This window comes from Emys orbicularis, chromosome 10 (genome assembly GCF_028017835.1).
Source record: "Emys orbicularis isolate rEmyOrb1 chromosome 10, rEmyOrb1.hap1, whole genome shotgun sequence".
NCBI lineage: Eukaryota > Metazoa > Chordata > Testudines > Emydidae > Emys > Emys orbicularis.
The window spans coordinates 71,138,541-71,160,887 of NC_088692.1; the positions used below are offsets into that span (position 1 = coordinate 71,138,541).

General features: G+C 42.2%; 1 protein-coding gene across 1 annotated transcript in view; it reads right to left on the reverse strand.

Annotated features, from left to right (window-relative positions):
- The window catches only part of ATP8B4 (ATPase phospholipid transporting 8B4 (putative)), a 154,976-nt gene that overhangs the window by 26,369 nt on the left and 106,260 nt on the right, over window positions 1–22,347 (reverse strand). Inside the window, 6 exon segments of the mRNA XM_065412715.1 lie at window positions 7,085–7,268; window positions 9,446–9,593; window positions 15,564–15,669; window positions 16,892–17,003; window positions 18,275–18,439; window positions 20,721–20,836. Coding sequence (XP_065268787.1) covers window positions 7,085–7,268; window positions 9,446–9,593; window positions 15,564–15,669; window positions 16,892–17,003; window positions 18,275–18,439; window positions 20,721–20,836 — 831 coding nt within the window.

Below are 22,347 nucleotides of genomic sequence, written 5' to 3' on the forward strand. Positions count from 1 at the left end.
GGCAGGTGGTGAATCATCCAGGTCTGCCTGTGATAGTATCTCTTCCTCTTCTATCTCTGTCTCGGGGTCAGAGATTTCTCTGTGTGGTAATGATAGATGTATTCTGGAACCTCTTGTTGCTCAGGAAGGGGGACTAGAATAGGGATTCTGGTATGTGGGCCAAGGACCCCATTGTGGCCATTGCATGGGGTAAGGTGGTAATGGATAAGGCCAGTGCTGTGCATACCAGGGCTGTGAATGCTCGGAGGGATGAGGCTTAGGCTTCACAGCGTTCCATGTAGGTCTCATCTGTGATGGGGATGAACGTTGAGAGGAGAGGTGCTATGTAGCTCGGGGAGTGTTCAGTGATGAGCAGTGCTGACTGCCAGGGCCCAAGCGGCGAAGTGGGGGGAAAAAAAGCCAATCGGCGGCACTTCGGTGGCAGCTTGATCACGCCGCTTTATTCTTCTGTGGCAATTCGGCGGCGGGTCCTTCGCCCCCTCTCTTCCTCTTCAGCGGCATTTCGGCGGCAGCTCAAAGAGGAGGAGAGGGACTGAGGGACCCACCGCCAAATTGCCGCCGAAGACCCGGATGTGCCGCCCCCCTTTCCATTGGCCGCCCCAAGCACCTGCTTCATTCGCTGGTGCCTGGAGCCGGCCCTGGTGACTGTGGTGCTGAAGAAACTTCTATGCCCTCAGTATGCAGGAGTTGCGCTGGTCCCGCCTTGGTGTTGCGGTCAACCGCTGGAGTGCTGACCAGTGCCGGGTTTGCCTTATTAGCTGGCATCAAGTCTTAGGTCGGTGCCAGTGGCAGCAACATTGATCACAGTGCTGCTGCCTGTGCCGCGCTCTGCACCGGGGTAGTCGGTGCCGTGGAGGAGACTTGATGTCTCAGCTCCAGTGCCGCGCGTTGGGGCTCAGCAGGGGTCCGCTGAGGGACGGTGTTGGAGGAGTCCGGTGCCTCATAAGTGCTCACTCTGGATGAGTGGAGCACTGAAGGTAAAGACCTCGCTGGAAAAGCTCTCTTTTTCTGAGAGACCCTTGCTGGAGAGGTCAAGGCTCGCTTCCTGAGTTTTGGAAGTCAGAGCCTTACGAGAGCTCAGGGATCTCGGTTTATGAGACACCCCGGAGGACGTCTCTTGCGGAGGTTGGAGGGATTTCTCCAGCAGAAGCATTTTCAAGCGGAGATCCTTGTCATGTCTTGCCCTTGTTGTTAAGTTGGTGCAGTGTAAGCATTTCTGGGAGATATGAGTTTCTCCCAGACAGCGAATGCAGCATGTGTGGCCGTCAGAGACTGGGATTGGTTCACGGCAGGAGTCACACTTTTTAAATCCTGTTGAGCCGGGCATGACTGCAGTTAAGCCTCTCCCGCCTCTCGAGAGATAAGGGTGGGAGTTAATTGTAATGGTAAACTGTAGAAACTGTTCCCAAAGAGGGAGTTAAGCAGAGAAAAAGTCTTCTTCTTTCTTTCTTTCTTTCTTCCTTCCTTCCTTTTTTTTTTTGAAGAAAAATCTTTAAGAGGAACTAATGAAATTATGTAACTATGTATAGACTAAGACTAACTAAACAATGTAACTAAGCATAGACTAATAAGTTCCTATGTAACTTGTAACTTTTTTTTTCCTTTCAGAAAGTATCTCCGTCTGCAGCCGAAGACGGTTGAGAAGGAACTGAGGGGACGGTCGGGGGTACGCGCACCACAGAAGGTGCCAACGGCTGCACAAGACGACTCCTGTGCGCACCCTTCCCCCGACCGAGTACAGCTGCGAGAAATCTCTGATCTCTGGCACAGGGACGCAGCGACACCTAGGCCATGTCTACACTACAAAATTAGGTCGGATTTATAGAAGCCGGGGGGGGTTCTGGGTACATTGCGTCAGGCCCCTCTCCCGCCGTCACAGCAACGGCAGACAATAGATTCACGCCTTTTTACCTGGGTTACCTGTGCAGACAACATACCACGCCAAGCATGGAGCCCGCTCAGCTCAGCGTCACCATATGTCTTCCGGGTGCCGGCAGACGTGGGACTGCATTGCTACACAGCAGCAGCAGATAACTGCCTTTTGGCGGTAGACGGTGCAGCATGAGTGGTAGCCTTCATCGGCGATCGGGATGCTGGTAGCTGTGGGGCTGGCAGCCGTAGGGCTGCATTGCACCAGCCCCTTGCCTTTTGGCAGTAGATGGTTTATTACGACTGGTAACCATCCTCGTCGGACATCATGGATATCAGTCATAGTATATTATTTTCTGCCAAGTATTGTCTGCTGAGCACCCAGAAGAGGCCGAGGGCGATCTGGGTGCTCAGCAGATCTGCAAGAAGAGCTTTCCTCAGGTCTGAAAGCAAGTAAATTTACAGGTTGCCTGAAATGCTCATAGATTATTGTAGCCTGAGCGCCTTTACCGATCCTTCTGGCTACTGTACAGCAGCAACCTCTTGCCTTTAACCGTCCTCGTTGGACAATGATGGCTACCAGTCGTAGTATACTATTTTCTGCCAAGTATTGTCTGCTAAGCACCCAGAAAAGGCCGAGGGCGATCTGGGTGCTGGCAGAGATGTGGCTGGCACACGTGGGGCTACATTGCTACACAGCAGCAACCCCTTGCCTTTTGGCAATAAATAGTATATTATGATTGGTATCCATCATCGTCATACTGCCAAGCGCCCAGTATTTGCTGCTAAGCACCCAGAAAATGCCGAGGGCTATCAGTCATGCTGCACTGTCGTCTTAAGATGTAAAAAATAGATTTGTTCTGTATTCATTTCCTTCCCCCCTCCCTCCGTCAAATCAACAGCCCGCTAAACCCAGGCTTAGGAGTTCAATCTCTGGGGGGGGGGGGCATTCTGTGTGACAGTTGTTTGTATTTCTCCCTGATGCACAGCCACCTTTCTTGATTTTAATTCCCTGTACCTGTACGCCATGTCGTCACTCGCCCCTCCCTCCCTCCCTCCCTCCCTTCTTCCCCTGGTCTTTAGATACTAGTTTCGCGCCTTTTTTCAGACCAGACGCCATAGCTATCACTGGGATCATGGATCCCGCTCAGATCACCGCAGCAATTATGAGCACTGTGAACACCACGCGCATTGTCCTGGAGTATATGCAGAGCCTGGACATGCCAAAGCAAAACCAGGACCAGCTGAGGAGGAGACGATTGCAGCGCGGCGACGATAGTGATGAGGAAATTGACATGGACCTCTCACAAGGCACAGGCCCCAGCAATGTGGAAATCATGGTGTTACTGGGGCAGGTTCATGCCGTGGAACCCCGATTCTGGGCCCGGGAAACAAGCACAGACTGGTGGGACCGCATCGTGTTGCAGGTCTGGGACGATGCCCAGTGGCTGCGAAACTTTTGCATGCGTAGGGGCACTTTCATGGAACTTTGTGACTTGCTTTCCCCTGCCCTGAAGCGCCAGAATACCAGGATGAGAGCAGCCCTCACAGTTGAGAAGCGAGTGGCGATAGCCCTGTGGAAGCTTGCAACGCCAGACAGCTACCGGTCAGTCGGGAATCAATTTGGAGTGGGCAAATCTACTGTGGGGGCTGCTGTGATCCAAGTTGCCAGGGCAATGAGAGACCTGGTGATATCAAGGGTAGTGACTCTGGGAAACGTGCAGGACATAGTGGATGGCTTTGCTGCAATGGGATTCCCAAACTGTGGTGGGGCGATAGACGGAACCCATATCCCTATCTTGGCACCGGCGCACCAAGCCACCGAGTACATAAACCGCAAGGGGTACTTTTCAATGCTGCTGCAAGCCCTGGTGGATCACAAGGGACGTTTCACCGACATCAACGTGGGCTGGCTGGGAAGGGTACATGATGCTCGTGTCTTCAGGCACTTTCTTCTGTTTCGAAAGCTGGAGGAAGGGACTTTCTTCCCGGACCAGAAAATAACCATTGGGGATGTTGAAATGCCTATCGTTATCCTTGGGGACCCAGCCTACCCCTTAATGCCATGGCTCATGAAGCCGTACACAGGCAGCCTGGACAGGAGTCAGGACCTGTTCAACTACAGGCTGAGCAAGTGCCGAATGGTGGTGGAATGTGCATTTGGGCGTTTAAAAGTGCGCTGGCGCAGCTTACTGACTCGCTCAGACCTTAGCGAAAAGAATATCCCCATTGTTATTGCTGCTTGCTGTGCGCTCCACAATATCTGTGAGAGTAAGGGGGAGACATTTATGGCGGGGTGGGAGGTAGAGGCAAATCGCCTGGCCGCTGATTACGCGCAGCCAGACACCAGGTCGGTTAGAGCAGCACAGCAGGGCGCGGTGCGCATCAGAGAGGCTTTGAAAACTAGTTTTGTGACTGGCCAGGCTACGGTGTGAAACTTCTGTTTGTTTCTCCTTGATGAAATCGCAGCCCCCCCACCCACCCGGTTAACTCTACTACCCTGTAAACCAAGCACCCCACCCTCCCCTACCCTCCCCTCTTCAAGCACCACTTGCAGAGGCAATAAAGTCATTGTTACTTCACATTCATGCATTCTTTATTAATTCAGCACACAACTAGGGGGATAATTGCAAAGGTAGCCCGGGATGGGTGGGGGAGGAGGGAAGGAAAAGGACACACTGCACTTTAAAACTTTAAAACTTTAAAAATTATTGCACTGGAAATCATCTAGGCTGGAGTGATTGGGTGGCCGGAGGCCCCCCCACCGTGTTCTTGGGCGTCTGGGTGAGGAGGCAATGGGACTTGGGGAGGAGGGCTGTTGGTTACAGAGGGGCTGTAGCGGCGGTCTCTGCTCCTGCTGCCTTTCCTGCAGCTCAACCATACGCAGGAGCATATCACTTTGATGCTCCAGCAGCCGGAGCATCGACTCTTGCTTTCTGAGTACAAGTTGACGCCACTTCTCCTCTTCAGCCCGCGTTTCAGCACGCAACTTCTCCTCTTGAGCACACAACTTCTCCTCTTCAGCCCGCGATTCAGCACGCCACCTCTCCTCTCGCTCATATTGGGCTTTTTTAAAATCAGTCATTGACTGCCTCCACGCATTCTGCTGTGCTCTGTCAGCGTGGGAGGCAGTCTGTAGTTCAGTGAACATTTCGTCACGCGTCCTTCGCTTCCTTTTTCGAATATTCACTAGCCTCTGTGAAGGTGAAACATTTGCAGCTGGTGGAGGAGAAGGGAGAGTTGTTTAAAAAAGATACATTTTAGAGAACAATGGGTACACTCTTTCACGTTAGATTTTGCTGTTCACATCACACAGCACATGTGCTTTCGTTACAAGGTCACATTTTTCCTCTTATATTGAGGGCCTGCCGGTTTGGTGTGAGAGATCACTCACGCAGTGCCAGGCCACAGATTTCAGCTTGCAGGCAGCCATGGTAAGACAGTCTTTTGGCTTTTTTAACCTTGTTAACAAGTGGGGATGGTTTAAAACAGTACTGCTCTCATTAACCATACCAAGCACCCGTTGGGTTGGCCATTTAAAATGGGTTTGCAATATAAAAGGAGGGGCTGCGGTTTCAGGTTTAACATGCAGCACAAACCCAACTAACTCCCCTCCCCCACACACCCAATTCTCTGGGATGGTCACTTCACCCCTCCCCCCCACCGCGTGGTTAACAGCGGGGAATATTTCTGTTCAGCAGAGCAGGAAGGGGCACCTCTGAATGTCCCCTTAATAAAATTGCCCCATTTCAACCAGGTGACCGTGAATGATATCACTCTCCTGAGGATAACAAAGAGCGATAAGGAATGGATGTTGTCTGCATGCCAACAAACACCGAGACCATATGCTGCCATGCTTTGTTATGCAATGATTCCAGACTACGTGCTACTTGCCTGGCGTGGTAAAGTGTCCTACCATGGCGGACGGGATAAGGCAGCCCTCCCCAGAAACCTTTTGCAAAGGCTTTGGGAGTACATGAAGGAGAGCTTTCTGGAGATGTCCCTGGAGGATTTCCGCTCCATCCCCATACACGTTAACAGACTTTTCCAGTAGCTGTACTGGCCGCGATTGCCAGGGCAAATTAATCATTAATCATTAAACACGCTTGTTTTTAAACCAGGTGTAATATTTACAAAGGTACACTCACCAGAGGTCCCCTGTGTGCCCACAGGGTCTTGGGTGAGTTCGGGGGTTACTGGTTCCAGGTCCAGGGTGATAAACATATCCTGGCTGTTGGGGAAACTGGTTTCTCCGCTTCCTTGCTGCTGTGAGCTATCTATGTTCTCTCCATCCTCATCTTCCTCGTCCGCCGAACCCGCTTCCCTGTGTCTTTCTCCAGCGAGGGACTCATAGCACACGCTTGGGCTAGTGGTGGCTGCACCCCCTAGAATGGCATGCAGCTCCGCGTAGTAGCGGCATGTTTGCGGCTCAGCCCCGGACCTTCCGTTTGCGTCTCTGGCTTTGTGGTAGGCTTGCCTTAGCTCCTTAATTTTCACGCGGCACTGCTGTGCGTCCCTGTTATGGCCTCTGTCCTTCATGGCCTTGGAGACCTTTTCTAATATTTTGCCATTTCTTTTACTGCTTCGGAGTTCGGCCAGCACTGATTCATCTCCCCAGATGGCGATCAGATCCCGTACCTCCCGTTCGGTCCAGGCTGGAGCTCTTTTGCGATCCTGGGACTGGGACTGGGACTGGGACTCCATCACGGTTACCTGTGCTGATGAGCTCTGCATGGTCACCTGTGCTCTCCACGCTGAGCAAACAGGAAATGAAATTCAAACGTTCGCGGGGCTTTTCCTGTCTACCTGGCCAGTGCATCTGAGATGAGAGTGCTGTCCAGAGCGGTCACAATGAAGCACTGTGGGATAGCTCCCGGAGGCCAATAATGTCGAATTCCGTCCACACTAACCCAATTCCGACCCCCTAAGGCCGATTTTATCGCTAATCCCCTCGTCGAGGTGGTGTAAAGAAACCGGTTTAAAGGGCCCTTTAAGTCGAAAGAAAGGGCTTCGTCGTGTAAACGTGTCCAGGCTTAAGTCGATTTAACGCGGCTAAAGTCGACCTAAACTCGTAGTGTAGACCAGGCCCTAGAGTGGAGCACCCACAGGGACACCACTCGAAGAAGAAATATGAATTCATTGATAGGCAAACAGCATGTTATTGGCATTTCTATTTATGCCTTTAACTGAACATTATGACACAATTTCCTCTTACTTTTGATCATGCTAATGTCATTGGCTCCATCTCCGATGGCCAAGGTGACTGCTTTCCTGTGCTTCTTAACCAGCTCTACCACTTGTGCTTTTTGTAAGGGAGTCGCTCGACAACAAATCACAGTTTTACACATGCAGGCAACTTCCACAAATTCATTCTCCAGATCAGCCTCAAGTGCATGAGCCTGGAATACAAAATATTCCCTATCAGAGTACTGGATCTGTAGCTATAATCAATAGAAGATGTGATGGGTCGGAAATGAGAATTCTTTGCATATAATAAACAGGAAATATCACTTTTAAATAAAATAATTTCAAAAGTTTTTTTAAACAGCTGAAGCCTTTAGTGGAAGATACTACACATCTCCAGTAAACACAATAAATCAGTCTCATAAGTGTATACATATAATCCTAACACACAATGTAAGCGAAGCTACATTTTGTTGTAAAATACTTGATTTAATTACACGTTCAATACAAATATTAACAAAGGGGGAAGAAATAACCTAAAATTGGATACATTACAGTTATTTCAGTCCAGCACTTGACTTTCCAGCTAACTTTATGAGAATTTAAAATGGCCTAATCCAGTGAATCATCAGCTCTGCTGCAAGTGTTTAGTTGCAGATACTCATGTATCTTTGTGGTTCAGCACCCATGGAGCCTCTTCACAATTCAGATACAGTAAAATGCTGGCAACTATCATTAAATAAAGTCTGGCCAAACTCTGTGGTCTGCCTCTGCCTTTGGATTGACATATAGCTAGTCCAACTGTATGTGGCATGTGAGCAGGGTCAATGGAAAAATGCATAAAATGTTCCCATTTTGACATATATTGTGCGGTTTCATTTACTGTGTGACAATTTTTCCATTAAAATGTAGGAGGGACAGAAAACCTTCTGAAAGCCCCAGGCAAGAAAAGGACAGGGATCTCTTCAAAATCATGGGAGAGGAAAAACTTCAGGTCATTGGTTTAGATATTATGGAGATGGGAATTGGGGGGGGGGGAGAATACACAAGGAATGGGGTAAAGATCTTTGAAAAGGCTCAGGGGAAAGGGCTAAGGCATGAGCTGGTTGCCTTTTAGATATCTCCGAACAAAAAGGGTAATTAGAAACTTTATCTTCTTTCCCAATTCTAATTTTAAACTCTGCCAAAACCAGCAAACATCCATTGCTCTTCCCATTCCTTTGGCTCTCTGATGAGACTGCCAATGAAGGTGCCACTTAATCCCAGTGATGCTGCTTGCTGGAGGTGTTCAAAACTGAGCTAGTGTCTTATTCTAATCTCTTGACACAGGCTGCTAAACAGTTCTGAGATGATATTGAAACCACAAATCTGGGTATAGAAGAGAAATAGTTTCTGCAGACTACATGACCTTTCTGCTGGAGAGGATAATCTGCCCTAGAGCGGAGATCTGCAACTTTCCATAACTTTCACAGTGTAGAAAGCAGCACATTCTTATTGCTGGAATGCAGCTGGAGAGAGCCATGCATACTTAGAACTACCTTAAATGGCTGTGGATCTTATGGAAAAGCTTAAACAATATCCCATTTACTTCTTCTTTTTCTATTAAGAAACTGTCTGAAGGCAGAACCATTCTTATTCTCAATTTTTAAAACGAAAATAAAGATCAAAATATATGAACGTACAAAGATTATCATGTATCTTCATGAGCGGCTAATTTCTCAAAAGTGAAGCCTACGCTTTTAACTCTCTTAAGTTAGAGAGTCAGAAGATCGTTTTGATACTTGTTCAAGATTTTGAACCTGAACTACATTAAAGTAATGTAAGTTTATTCTATTATGACAAGAACCAGATTTCCTAATCAAAGCAAATTGTTTTGGCATCCCTGTAAGATGCTGATATTTAGAAAACCCACTGGAGGTATCTTAATGACATTAATTTGGTGCAGTAATTATTTTAAGGTCAGGTTGTGCTCTCAAACAACAAACATCAGGAAAAAATAACAGCATTACATCTGCCTAATTGCATTCCCTTAATTAATTGGCATTGATTTGTGATATTCCCCTCACACAAGTACTTAAACAATAATAGCAGTGGTCTATGTCTAGTTAAGAAGGGATAAGATTGTGTGAACTAGTTCTTACTATGGGGCCTTCACCACTGTGGCAGTTATTAAAAAAAGCTGTATAGAGTTACTCATTTGATTTCTCTTCCATACACATCCAAAAGTTAAGACGTAATTTTTAATTGTTTCTTGCAATTATGTCAGCCTTTGTTTTTAGCTTTCTTATGAAACCGTTTTAGAGTTTGGAGAGAAATCCGTCATCGTTAGAAAACAAAACAGACATTATTTGGGTTGGGAAGGAAAGGACAAAACCTGAAAAAACTGACTTACCAGACTATGTCCATTTATGACTAATGCATAATCACCAATGACAGTTTCTTCCAAGACTGAGCCCTGCTTTGATTCTTGCATTTTTTCACAAAATACATGACCATTGGAAAGGTCTTTGCTTTGTCCAAACAAATGTTCTTTCGCTTTCCTTAAAAGAAAAAAGGAATATGTTATTATTAATTTTAATCAGACAATGATTTAGAGCTAATTTCAGTTCTGCTGTAATTAATATTACATAAGAGCGAATGTCAGTAGGCAAGAAGGATATGTCTTTTACGTGATGAAGATACTGTAGTACAGTGGTTCTCAAACTAGGGCCACTGCTTGTTTAGGGAAAGCCCCTGGCGGGCCGGGCCGGTTTGTTTACCTGCCGCATCCGCAGGTTCGGCCGATCGCGGCTCCCAGTGGCTGCGGTTCGCTGCTCCAGGCCAATGGGAGCTGCGGAAAGTGGCGGCCAGTACATCTCTTGGCCCGCGCAGCTCTCATTGGCCTGGAGCAGTGAACCGTGGTCTGTGGGAGCCGCGATCGGCCGAACCTGCGGACACGGCAGGTAAACAAATCGGCCCGGCCTGTCAGGGGCTTTCCCTGAACAAGCGGCAGCCCTAGTTTGAGAACCACTGCTGTAGTGTGTTTAAAATCTAAGGAAGTAGGTTGTGTAGGTATGACGGTAAGACAATATTCTTGAGTGTTTTTAAATAACTTAGAAGTTAAATAGCAATCTTGATCTGAGTTTGACCAGAGTGATTTATCATTAATTTGGTATTAAGATTTTCCAGGCTTAGAGGAAAGATAGGTTTGGCACAGAAAATGCTGTAGTTACATTTACAGGAGCAAAGAATGAGGAGAAATTCTTTTTCCAGGAATTCTGGGCAACGTGTTTATTTTATTTTGTAAAACAAAAAATATATACAATTTCAGAATAGCGTAAACTGTGACCTTTTACAAATTACAGTACAAGTCCATTTATAGAAGTAAACTTATTTAGCAACTCCAGGTCATAAGCAGAGATAGCCAAAAAACATCATATTGGAATGTTGTGAAAATTTGGATCATAAGTTAATAACTCTAGTCTATATCCCTATAACCAGTTGAACCAACCCCTCACCTGGGCTCTGCCACGCTCTCCAACTGGCCTCTGGGAGTGGCACCACCGGCTACTACAGCTATCCATAGGGTGATGCCTTTACAGTTCCCTGATGTTACTGGAGTGTCTTTGTACAGATTAGGCTCCCCTTTTAGTTGTGGGCTATGTTCATTGTCACGGTCCTATATTTAAATTTTGCCCACAGTCCTTTTATTGCAAACTCCTCTTGGTTTTTCATAAAATTGTCATACAATTGCTTTATTTGAGATTTTTTTCTGAAGGTTAATTACTTTCACTTTCTGGAAATTTTGTATGCATGCAATATTGTGGGTGAGGTAATATCTTATTTGACCAGCTTCTGCTGATGAGAGGAACAAGCTTCTGCGCTTCCACAGTGCTCTTCTTCAGGTCTGGGAAAAGAAGAGCTCTCTGTGAGCTCAAACGCTTGTCTCTCTCACTGTGGGAAGTTGGTCCAATAAAAGATACTATCTTACCCACTTTGTCCCTCTAATATCCTGGGACCAACAGGGCTACAACAACATTGTATATATTGTGACAGATGTGGGACTCCTCTGTAATAATTTATAAATGGTGTATGTTGACCTGCATACTTTATTGTATGAATACACTGATTTAGTTTAATAGCAGACCATAAGGAAAAACAAGCAGGAAGGGAAGAATAGGTCAATATAGGCCACCCCTCATCTAATATGTGAGGGCTGGTACAGCATAGTGGCAGAGCCATAGGTTCTGCGGAGTCTAGCTGGACCTCCTGTTGAGCCTACCAAACTGGTTTTGTCCAGAAGAGCTAAAGCCAGGCAATAACAAAGGAAACGGATTATAAGGGACTCTCTCTCTCCAAAGAGGAGGTACTTGTTGGGGAGCTATTCAAGGAAACCAGACTGGCACAAGAACCTTCTCAGATGTCTGAAGACGTTAGGCCCATCTAGGCAACTATCACTGGATGGTAGGGCTTTAGGGAAGACAGACACATGTATCAACTGTTTGTTGTTTTAAAATCCTTTTTCTCTTAATGCTTTGTTCCTACTCTTGAAATAAACAATATTTAAGAAGGCTGTTTTGTCACGGAATACCAGTGGCCACAAACTCCTGAAGAGAACAGCTAGTGTCAAACCCAGTCAGATCTGCTGGGTAAGTACAATTGATCCTCAGTGTAACATACCACATGGCACAGTCTAAGTGTGGGAGACACAGGCTAACAACCGAAAGGGCGCACTCTGAGACTAGAAAAGAGAGAGAGAGAGGTGCAGATAGCCCTGAAACCATGGCATATATTTCTATATATTTTCCTTAGATTATGACTTTGTATATGAAATATTCTGTGACATAAGGGCCTGCAATTACATTTAATAGGCCCTGATCCTGCAAAGACTTCACCATGTGTGTAGCTTTGTGCATATGAGTGCTACTATTTACTTCATCAGCGGTTACTCACAGGCCTAAAATTATATACATGCTGAAGTTTTTGCAGGATCAGGCTTTTATATTATGACAAAAAAAATCCTTTTAGGCACGTGAAGAGGAAGATGAATTTAAAGTGGAGACTTTTGATATGGATTATCTAAAAATCTTCTAATTAACAGAATTTTGAAAATAATCTCTCTTCTGGGTTCTATATAGTAATGTATGAATTATTCATAAATTTGAATTTTCATATTATTGACCAAGATATTATAAACAGTTGCTATTGAACAGTGATATGTCAAATGTCTGAATCTGATAGTTTGCTTTTTCCCCCTTTTTTTCCCTTTCGTGAACTATGGTTTACTATTTAGCTTTGAATATTTTTCAAATTTATTTTATTTTTAATATTCGCTTGTCTTTTTAGATTTAGAAAAATAATACACGGTTGCTCTACAAGAATCTGGTCTGAACAGACCCTTAAACTTTTAAGAAGTTCAGATCAGAATACTGATCTGAGCTTTGTGGCTCAGATCACAATGTTTAATATGACATGTTTTATAAATCTATGTTCATTTTTTGAAAAAAGTTTCAATTATTGGTTCAGTGAATAAGTTGTTTTCTAAACAAGAGGCAGCTTCTGCATAAAATACCAAAATAAATATGCTGCTCACCAGAGTCCAGGATTTTCTTATTTATTTACAATGTCTGCAGTAAAAGATAGCATACTTTTACTTAAAATACCCAAATCTAGTCTGTATTTGCAGGATATCATGGTGCTAAATGCCTACTTCCAGAACAACATGTCTATTATGCAATGGAGACCAGGAGTACCACAGCAGTGATGCAGTTGGTCTCCTGGGAAAGGGTGTCTTCTTTGTTCTTTGAAGGCCACCTGGCGGTTGATCTGGAAATGACACAGAGACAACCAGTGCATTCCATCCCAAAATCACGATAAGGGTAAAGTCAAGGTGCTTTACACAGGAAATAAAAGATGACACCAGAATGAAACAATAGCTAATTATGCATGTTGTGAGAGACGAGGAACTGGTACTAAAGAAGCCACTAATAAAAAGTCCTCGGGGGGAAGAAAAACTTGCATACTGGCACAAACCTGAATTCAGAAAATATACATATTAAATAACTTATTTTGTTACCCATTTTCTGTCTTACTGAAGATGTGTCTTAACACTAACTTTGATCTAAGCATCATCTTCTATTGGATCCCGCACTGAAATCAAACCACAGTGTTTACGAAATCACCATATATAGCCATGGAAATGACTATAATATCATAAATTCAGTATTAAAAACTTCAGTGGAGGGAGAAATTTTAAAACTCTTAAGTTCCTTTGGCTTGGGAGAATCAGACAGTTTGTTTTAGAACATCAAATCAGGAAATACCCACTACCTACATAAAGAGTTAAAAGTTGGAGGTGATAGGTCACTTGTTCTATTAGAAAGTTTATATAGATAATTCTCTCCATTCTCTAAACATATATTTTAGCTTCAGTGACACAATATACTGTGCATGCAGACTTCCTAGATGTGTTTCTCAGAAACAAATATGAGTATTTGTGGGTTTCCTGTTTAATTAAGTCCTTTTCCAGTCTGTACTACTGACTCAATTTCTGCTTTCCTTCATCAGTAGCCTATTCCCAAAAGGGTAAAATGCAAGCCAGGATTTACTTGTATTCAGTGATGCTCTCAGATACATGGTGGAATTCATATGGGTTCACATATCCGAGGGCAGCACTGCCTTTTGTTAACTTAAGCTTTTCTTCTACACCATTTGATAACTGGAATCACATATGGATATGTAGTTATTTACATTGCACAATGCAACTACATCACCCAACTTTTTGACAATCTTTTGACTATGCAAACCATGGTACACATTTGTACCTCATTTCTGCCTATCTTCCATGTTTCCAAGATTTTTTTAAAAAGGAAGAATCATTTACTCTGTTTCACCATGTCCATATTTGGTTCCCACACTGCTTTCTTGCTTGAACCCTGGCCTAATGCTCTGAGTGATTTTCACCACCCACCCCTGCGCCAAGCTCGACAATTCATACCCAAATTGATTCCTACATAAATAGTTTATGCAAAAATAGAACCCATGTTAACATAACTCATTTTCATTGAATCAAGGCCATATATAATGTTTAATGCTTAACCAAAATACACAAATCACAAAAGGCTAAAAAAAAAAAAGTGTTTGTTTACTTAAACTGGTGTATTATGTAGTTTCCCATTATTCAGATTGAAGATATATTAGTTATAGGAATAGGTTGGGACTGAAATGCCCAAACCACTTGGCTGGTGCTAAAATACCAAGGGATAATTAGGTAAACTGATGCCTTGTTTGTCTGATACCCAAAATAGGCAAGAATTTTATGTCCATGGTAATTACAGAAAAAATTAGAAATTGCTATGTTTGGCTCTAGTGCAAGTAGAAAAAAAATACATAGAAATGCAAAAGAGACACAAATAAGAGAACTGAGAAGGAACAAAATTCTAAACTTCACTGAGGAAAAGTAGAAGGGAGAGAAAGGCATGGCCTACAGATCTTTAAACACATCTATTCAGTACGCTGTCTGGAAAAGGTGGAAGGATGCGGCTGCCTGTAAGGCATTTTCCATATTCTAGTAAAATTATAATAAAACACTGTAGAAAGTTTGGTACCATGCATTCTTCCAGTGCTATTGACCAATACTTAAATACATGTGCAACTTCTTCTGTATTAAAAAAAAGAAAAGGAAAGGCTCTTTTCCTGCAGAAGAGTAAGAACTGAAAGGACCAGGATCTATTATGTTGGCATATTGTCTGTGTATTTCCCAACTGTGCTGTGAGTGGTAATAATTTATTCTATTCCAAGAAAGGAAATTTGCATAAATTTCCAGCAATGAAAATCATAATGCCAGCTACATGTACCATCCAAGAAGTTCCAGCTACCACACTGAGAAAGGAGATAAACGTGTGTGAGAGAGAGAAAGAAACAGAGGTTGAGATCTATGCCCGTGTCGGCACTATTTCTAACAGTAATTATTCTCCTATTCTCCAAATTAATATTACAGTGCCTAACCTAGAGAAACTGCTAACATTTCTTCTTCCAGATGAAGTGATAATGGAATTTGTTCTAACCGCTTCACACATAAGCATAAAGTGATATGGAAGGCAGCAGTGGGAGTGAGTCACGGCTACGGAACTCATGACTATGTATATACAATGGCCCTATCACCCATGCAGAGTGGGAGACAACCAGTATTCTAGCTTGCAGTCTGGAGTAGTGGCCTCAAGTCGCTGGTTTGTTGCCTTCAGACAAGCAAGTTGGCACACTTTTATGCCAACTGACAGGACTTTAACAGATGGAATCTTAAGGAAAGGGAAAGCATCATAGGGAGAAAGTCTAATTGGAGTAACAACAAGGAGTCCGGTGGCACCTTAAAGACTAACGGATTTATCCCAAATAAATCCATTAGTCTTTAAGGTGCCACCGGACTCCTTGTTGTTTTTTTGGATACAGACTAACACAGCTACCCCCTGATAACTGGAGTATTTTATGTGCAAGGAAGAAAATAAGATAATGTATTTAAAATGTTTTTTTACCTGAGTTCTTCACGCACTTCCATTACTGTGTGACCAGCCACTATGAAAATCTCATTCATGGTGTCAGTGAGCATGTGGCAGGAATAACCAATGTTCATGGCAGTTTCTGAGAGACAATAATGTCAGTTTTGCTTAGGATGGTTGTAGTTAAAATCATTACTTATTTATTTTGTAATGTCAACAGAGCATATTGAGAGTACAGTACTATCATAATGAGAGTAATTCTCTAACATAATTACTGGGTTTGATATCAATGTATTACTAAAAATGCACCTTCCTCTGAGCTATATTTTATGGTTATTATTTATAGTGAAGTAGTACTCAGAGTCCAACTGAGATCAAAGCCCTATTGTTCTAGACACTGTTCAAACACATATTGTAAGTCCGAAGGAGTTTCTAAATAGACCAGCCAGACAAAGTGGGAAGGGAAATTGAGGCACAGAAAAAAAAAACTTGCCCAAGGTCAAACAGATGATCAGTGGAAAAAAGCAGGGATTAGAACCCAAGTATCCTAACTCCTAATACAGTGCCCTATCTGCTATATCACACTGCCTTCCATACGAGGAGTAACCCATAGACAGTCACCCTTGTGCACTAGAAAAAAACGGAGAGATTAAACCCCTATAGGGTCATCGTTAGAAAAAAACTGTATATGCTATTTAACTATATTTTTGTAGAGCTTGTTTTTGAGATTAAGATGCTCAAGTATACATGTGCCATTTGAGAGCTTTTTTCTCTCCACTGCGCACCTGTGGCAAGTGCCATATCCAAAGAATTTAGGTCCCAAAATCATGCTGTGATATTAACAACTGAAAATATTATGCATACTGTGCTGCTGAATCTCAATCCACAAATACCAAAACAATTGGTAGAACTTTTTAGATGGCTTTACAAGACACTATTTGTATTCACTGTTCCATACATGACCCCCATCCAGGATCCTGCACACTGCCCAAACAAATACTAGGGTCATGTGGAGAGAACCCTGCCCCCAAGGCCATCGGCTATAGTATACCTTGCTGGAGATGCTCTCCTCTGCCAGGGTGGAGGGTGTTCACCACAAGATCCAACAGTCACACCTCTGCTGTCCTCCCGGCATGCCCATGCACAACTCAATGTTACCCTCATTGCTCTGCCTTAATGTGCATCAAGCCCCTCAGAGCTGTGCTTTATTAATAATTTATAAATGTTAAACAACAATAATGTTCAAGGAAATGTGCTCCCTGCACTCCATGCAAGGGGATTGTAGAAATCTCACTGCATTTAGGGTTTTCTATCACCCCACCCCACCCACTTACCCCCAAAATTACACAGTATTAATGAATTACCTTGCTTGTCTCCTGTTAGAACCCAGATCTTAATGTTAGCTAGTGATAAACTGGCAATTGTTTCTGTAACTCCTTCTTGTAACTTGTCTTCTATAGCAGTAGCACCTAGTAACTTTGTAAGGAAGCAGAACATTTAAGTGACTTTGTACAAACTTTGCAAATTCACTTAGTTAAACTAAGATCTGGGAAATATAAACAGGATAAAGTACATGGTTTTAAACATCTACACGTAGATAACATCAAGTCAAGTCAAACTTTAGTACAATATACTACCCTTGATCTACATTCACAGCTTCCACTGAGAGCAATGGAAATTTCCCCAAGTCTCAAAGGCAGTCTACAGTCTAATTTGCATCAAGAACTATATAATACATAATTTCATGGCAATCTTGGCTGGGGATCCCCTGGTTTTGGGGGTCCCTCAAGCCCTTTTCTTGTCCAACAGGCTGGCAGCAGCAGATCTAGAATCATTATCTTCTAGGTTGTAGTTTCTGTGTCAGCTCTTTTAATATGACTATATCTCCATATCAGTATCAGCCAAAGGCATCCTTATGGGAAAAAAGCAAGGATGAAACTGAAGGCATGGGTATAATACCACAATGGGACATAATGTGAATTGTAGTTTATGTGTTGCCCCTTTAAAATAATCTGCAGAGACCAGAAGCTGAAATATCAATATTCAGTCAAGGCAACAAAGGGTGCAGAATTTCAAAGGAATTGGGAAAACTCAGTTGGGGTTCAGAAGCAGGGCCAAATATGGCCCTCAGATACATATATTCAGCTCACGTTGATTACAATGGGAGTTCTAAGTGCACATCCAAGAGTAGGTTTTGGCCTTTACAAAGAGAGGAATTGGAAAGAGCAGGCATGGGAGAGGAACAGCTCTGAGTGGTCAGAGGAAGGGAGTCACCATAACTTATAGGGTAAAGGCAAGAGTAAGTTTTAAAAAATTCTATTGTTTTAATTGTATATATTACATATTGAAGGTTGGCTTTCTGATTACAAAGCAGCATGGATGGTCTTTTCTGAAATGGAACATGCATGTGACTTGATGAAAGTTTTAGGGGAAAGAAAATGGCTGCTTTCTTAAATTTAAAATAAAATCAGGTTAATTTGTATTTAAAACGAGTCAGTTAACCATGGGGAAGAATCCCCTCAATGGTTGCCTTGAATATCTTAAAGCCTAACCACAACTGGCCTAGACATTCATTAGCATTCTTCTAAACAAAGAGGGGCATTGACTGAATATGAACATATATAAAGACTATAACAGTCTTGCTTGTAGCACAGCATCAGGAACGTAAGAGCATATAAAAGTATCAATCTATAACACAGCATCACTTTGCAAATATGTTTTTCCTGTGCTACGTCTCTAGAATATACCATCATGTCTTTTTCAATCTCTTCATATGCTGCAGCAAGATGTTCATTCCTGCTATCAAGTGAAGTGTTTGCCTCCTGAAGTATTTTAAACCACTCTTTAAAGTGCTCTTCAGTCAAGTTTTTGTATGCAAGGGCTAAGGTCCGAAGGCCTTCTCCAGCAAACTCCTGTCACATAAAAATAAAAGATGAGCAGTATCTATCGGAACAACGTGAACTAAATTAGTCATAACCACATTATATTAATTTCCCACTCTGTTAACATCTTTCTTGATTACGGAGTGAATAAGCAAAAGTACTCTAAGATACCACTGAAATTAAATTCTCATAAACCTTGTTTCTGGGGGATTTAAACTCTTCAGGTTTCTTTTACTTTGAGGTAAGGTTGTGGGCACATTTTCTCCTTATAGCTAGATTTTGTTCTTTAAAAAATAACGAATGATTTGTGGCAACTTTTATATAAACACAAATATTCTAACAAGAAATTGGAGTGCCTAATATTATTTTAATGCCAGACCCGAATCTAAAAAATGGATCAATGTTAATAAGCAAAATGTTGCAGTCAGACAGAGCTGAATGTGAATTGGTACCTAAGTGTTAAACAGATGAAAGTTTTAACCTTGAAAGGCAGCTAACGTACCCAGACTACTCTCTTTAGCACAATTAACTAAAATACTTAGCATGCTTTGGTGCTACCACATATAAACAATAAATAATAATTTCATTGTGAACATTATCACTAATCCATCATCTTAAAAGCATAATACCCATGTACCTAGGATGGTATCAGTGGAAGAACTGTAAGAAGCTGGACCAGATAATAGGAGTAGAAATGTCTCAAGCAGTATGTGAATCACAATAGTTCTATGACATGGCATCATGGCCTAAGGTGCAACCTATCTGTTATGCTGACAATAAAGGCTTTAGAGTGAATGGGAGCTGTGGTTGCACCACATCTCTGATCATCAGCATCCAAATCTGAAACCACTGGTCAATACACATAGATATGTATACACATGTTAACAGGTTAGGCCCTTCAACCTAATCATAGAGAGAAACAGATGTAAAGCTGACACCCCAACACTTAAAAGTTGTGAAAACATAATATCATCTGATATGTTGGTAGCTCATGTTAATTAATATAGATTCTGATCCTGCTTCAGGATTGCCTGGTGCAGACTCCAGGGCTCATGCAGAATCCCACAGGCAACCCGTTATTTCTTTAATATAAAAATGATTGCATACATGATGTTATTCAAAATGTACACATTCTGACAGATTGCACTGCATATTAGATACCTTTATTATCCAAAATATAGTCCCTCCTTTATATCTTAGAATTTTAATGACTGACTTTTTTCAAAGTCAAACAACTATCATGAGCAATTTTACTGTTAAAAACCAAAAACATTTCAGGAACTATCTTTGACCCTGCAGCTCATCACAACAAATCAAATGGTTTACAATGCTTCACTAACAACATTTTTTCATCTTCAGTGAATATTTGAACATCCCCTCTTCTATTATACAGCTATTACAATTAATATATAAACAGGAATGATAAAACTCAGAATTTAATGGCTTGAAAAAACAATGAGGCTTTGGAATTAAATTAATATAATGGAAAGGGGAAATTAGACTGATGTGAAAAAAACCCATAATACATCAATATATAAGTACGTATTCCCTTAACTTTACTAGGCAAGTATGAAAATTCAAGGTCTTTACATTTGAACAACTGCAAAGATCAGATGTGTACGATTCCAGATTTATGATTTCATAAAAAACATGTTGGCCTTCTGGAAAACATTAAAAGAAAGCCAAGAAAGCTCTATTACAGAGACGAAAACAATAGTTATGTTTGTAACCAATATTACTAAACCATCATACTGTATACTTAATGTCAAAGGAGTATTTTTTTAAAGACTCGTGGAATGGTTTGTATTAAATGTGGACACTTACAAAGAACATGAATTCTAAAAAAATAAATGAAGGAAATGAGGGCTTTATACAGTTTCCCTTAAAGTTCACATTAGGTTAGACCCTCAAACTGAATAGAAGAGACCTATTTTCTTTAACACCATATTACCAAACTGGATACTTTGTATTCACATCCACAGATTCCCACTGGCTTTTCACAAGGGACTCTAAGGACTTATAAGGATACCTTACAAACACTGTAAATATACCAGCTGTTTCAGGAGTTAACAGTGCACCCGAAAAGCTCTGTCATTTAACTGGATTTAACTCTCTGGTCAGCCAAGGTGAGGCTGAAATTTAAGAAATTCTGGCTCATTTCAGAGCAGAAGGCCTATTAAGGTATTGATTCAGAAAAGCATTTATATTTAGGAAAGTACTTAAGCACATGTTTAACTTTAAACTTAAGTCCCTAAGCGCATGCTTAATGGTAAGTGTGTATTTAAGCGCTTTTCTGAATCAGTGCACATACCTCAAGATGATCTGATGTCAAATCCATTAATTCTTCATTGGAGGGATGAAGCCTCTCAAATAAAATAGTATCTGCTCCCTTGCAATAAAGTTTTATCTGCCCATCTGGGGTTTGAACTGAAAAAGAAAAGAGAAGTAGAAATTAAGACTGAAATCATTACTTTTCTTTCATTTTCTTCAAATGTTTATTTGACCTACCAGGTCTAGTTAGATGTTTTCTGAACATATCAATAAAAGTACAGCAATCAGCACACAGAAAACAATCCCATCACCTGGGTAGGAGTTAAGTGCAGTTCACGTACACTTTAAAAATGAACAGAACACATATTGATACATTTTTCAGCTAGAGATTGGGCAAAAACCGGAACCTCTCAAATCTGAACTCCTTTGAATTTCAGAGGGATGGGACAGGTACAAGTCCCTGGATCTGAAACCTCTCCATCAGTGTTGCTTGTAAATCAGATTTTTCTGTTTCTGCATCAGCTGTGCCCCAGAGTCTCACAACAGCAGCTGGACTTGCAAAACTCCAACATTTGGAGCTAATATATCATAAAAGACATTTGCAAGATTTTGCTACCATCAAATCTGACTCTGAACCTTACCCCTAATTAAATCTCAAATCCAAACCTTGAACTTTAGTCTAACTAATCTACATCTAAATCCAAATTCTGACATTCTCAGCCCATCTGTAGTTACTATACACATTCATTCTCCCAAAAAGTCTTCATAGAATCATAGAGAGGAAGGACTGGAAGGGACTTGGATAGGACATCTAGTCCAGTCCCCTGCACTGAGGCAAGACTAAATATTATCTAGACCATTCCTGTCAGGGTGTTTGTCTAAACTCTAACCTCTTCTTAAAAACCTCCAATTACAGAGATTCCACAACCTCCCTAGGCAATTTGTTCCAGTGCTTAATTACCCTTACAGTTAGGAAGTTTTTCCTAATGTCTAACCTAAATCTCCCTTGCTGCAATTTAAGCCCATTATTTCTTGTCCTGTCCTCAGTGGTTAAGGAGAACAATGTATCACCCTCTTCTTTATAACAACCGTTTACATACTTGAAGACTGTTATCACGTCTTCCCTGAGTCTTCTCTTCTCCAGACTACACAAACCCAATTTTTTCAATCTTTCCTCCTATATCATGTTTTCTAGACCTGGAAACATTTTTTTGCTCTCCTCTGGACTTCCTCCAATTTGGCCACATCTTTCCTGAAGTGTGGTGCACAGAACTGGACACAATACTCCTTACCAGCCTTATCATTGCTGAGTACAGCAGAAGAATTACTTCTCATGTCCTGCTTACAACACTCTTAATAGTACATCCCAGAATGTTAGCTTCCCCCCTCCCCCCCAATAATATTATATTGTTGACTCATATTTCGTCTGTGATCCACTATAACCTCTAGATTCTTTTCTGCAGTACTCCTTCCTTGGCTGTCATTTCCCATTTTGTATTTATGTAATTGATTAGTCCTTACTAAGTGTAGTACTTTGCATTTGTCTCTATTGAATTTCATCCTATTTATATCAGACCATTTCTCCAGTTTGTCAAGATAATTTTGAATTCGAACCCTGTCCTCCAAACCATTTGCAACCTCTCCCAGCTTGGTATTGTCCACAAACT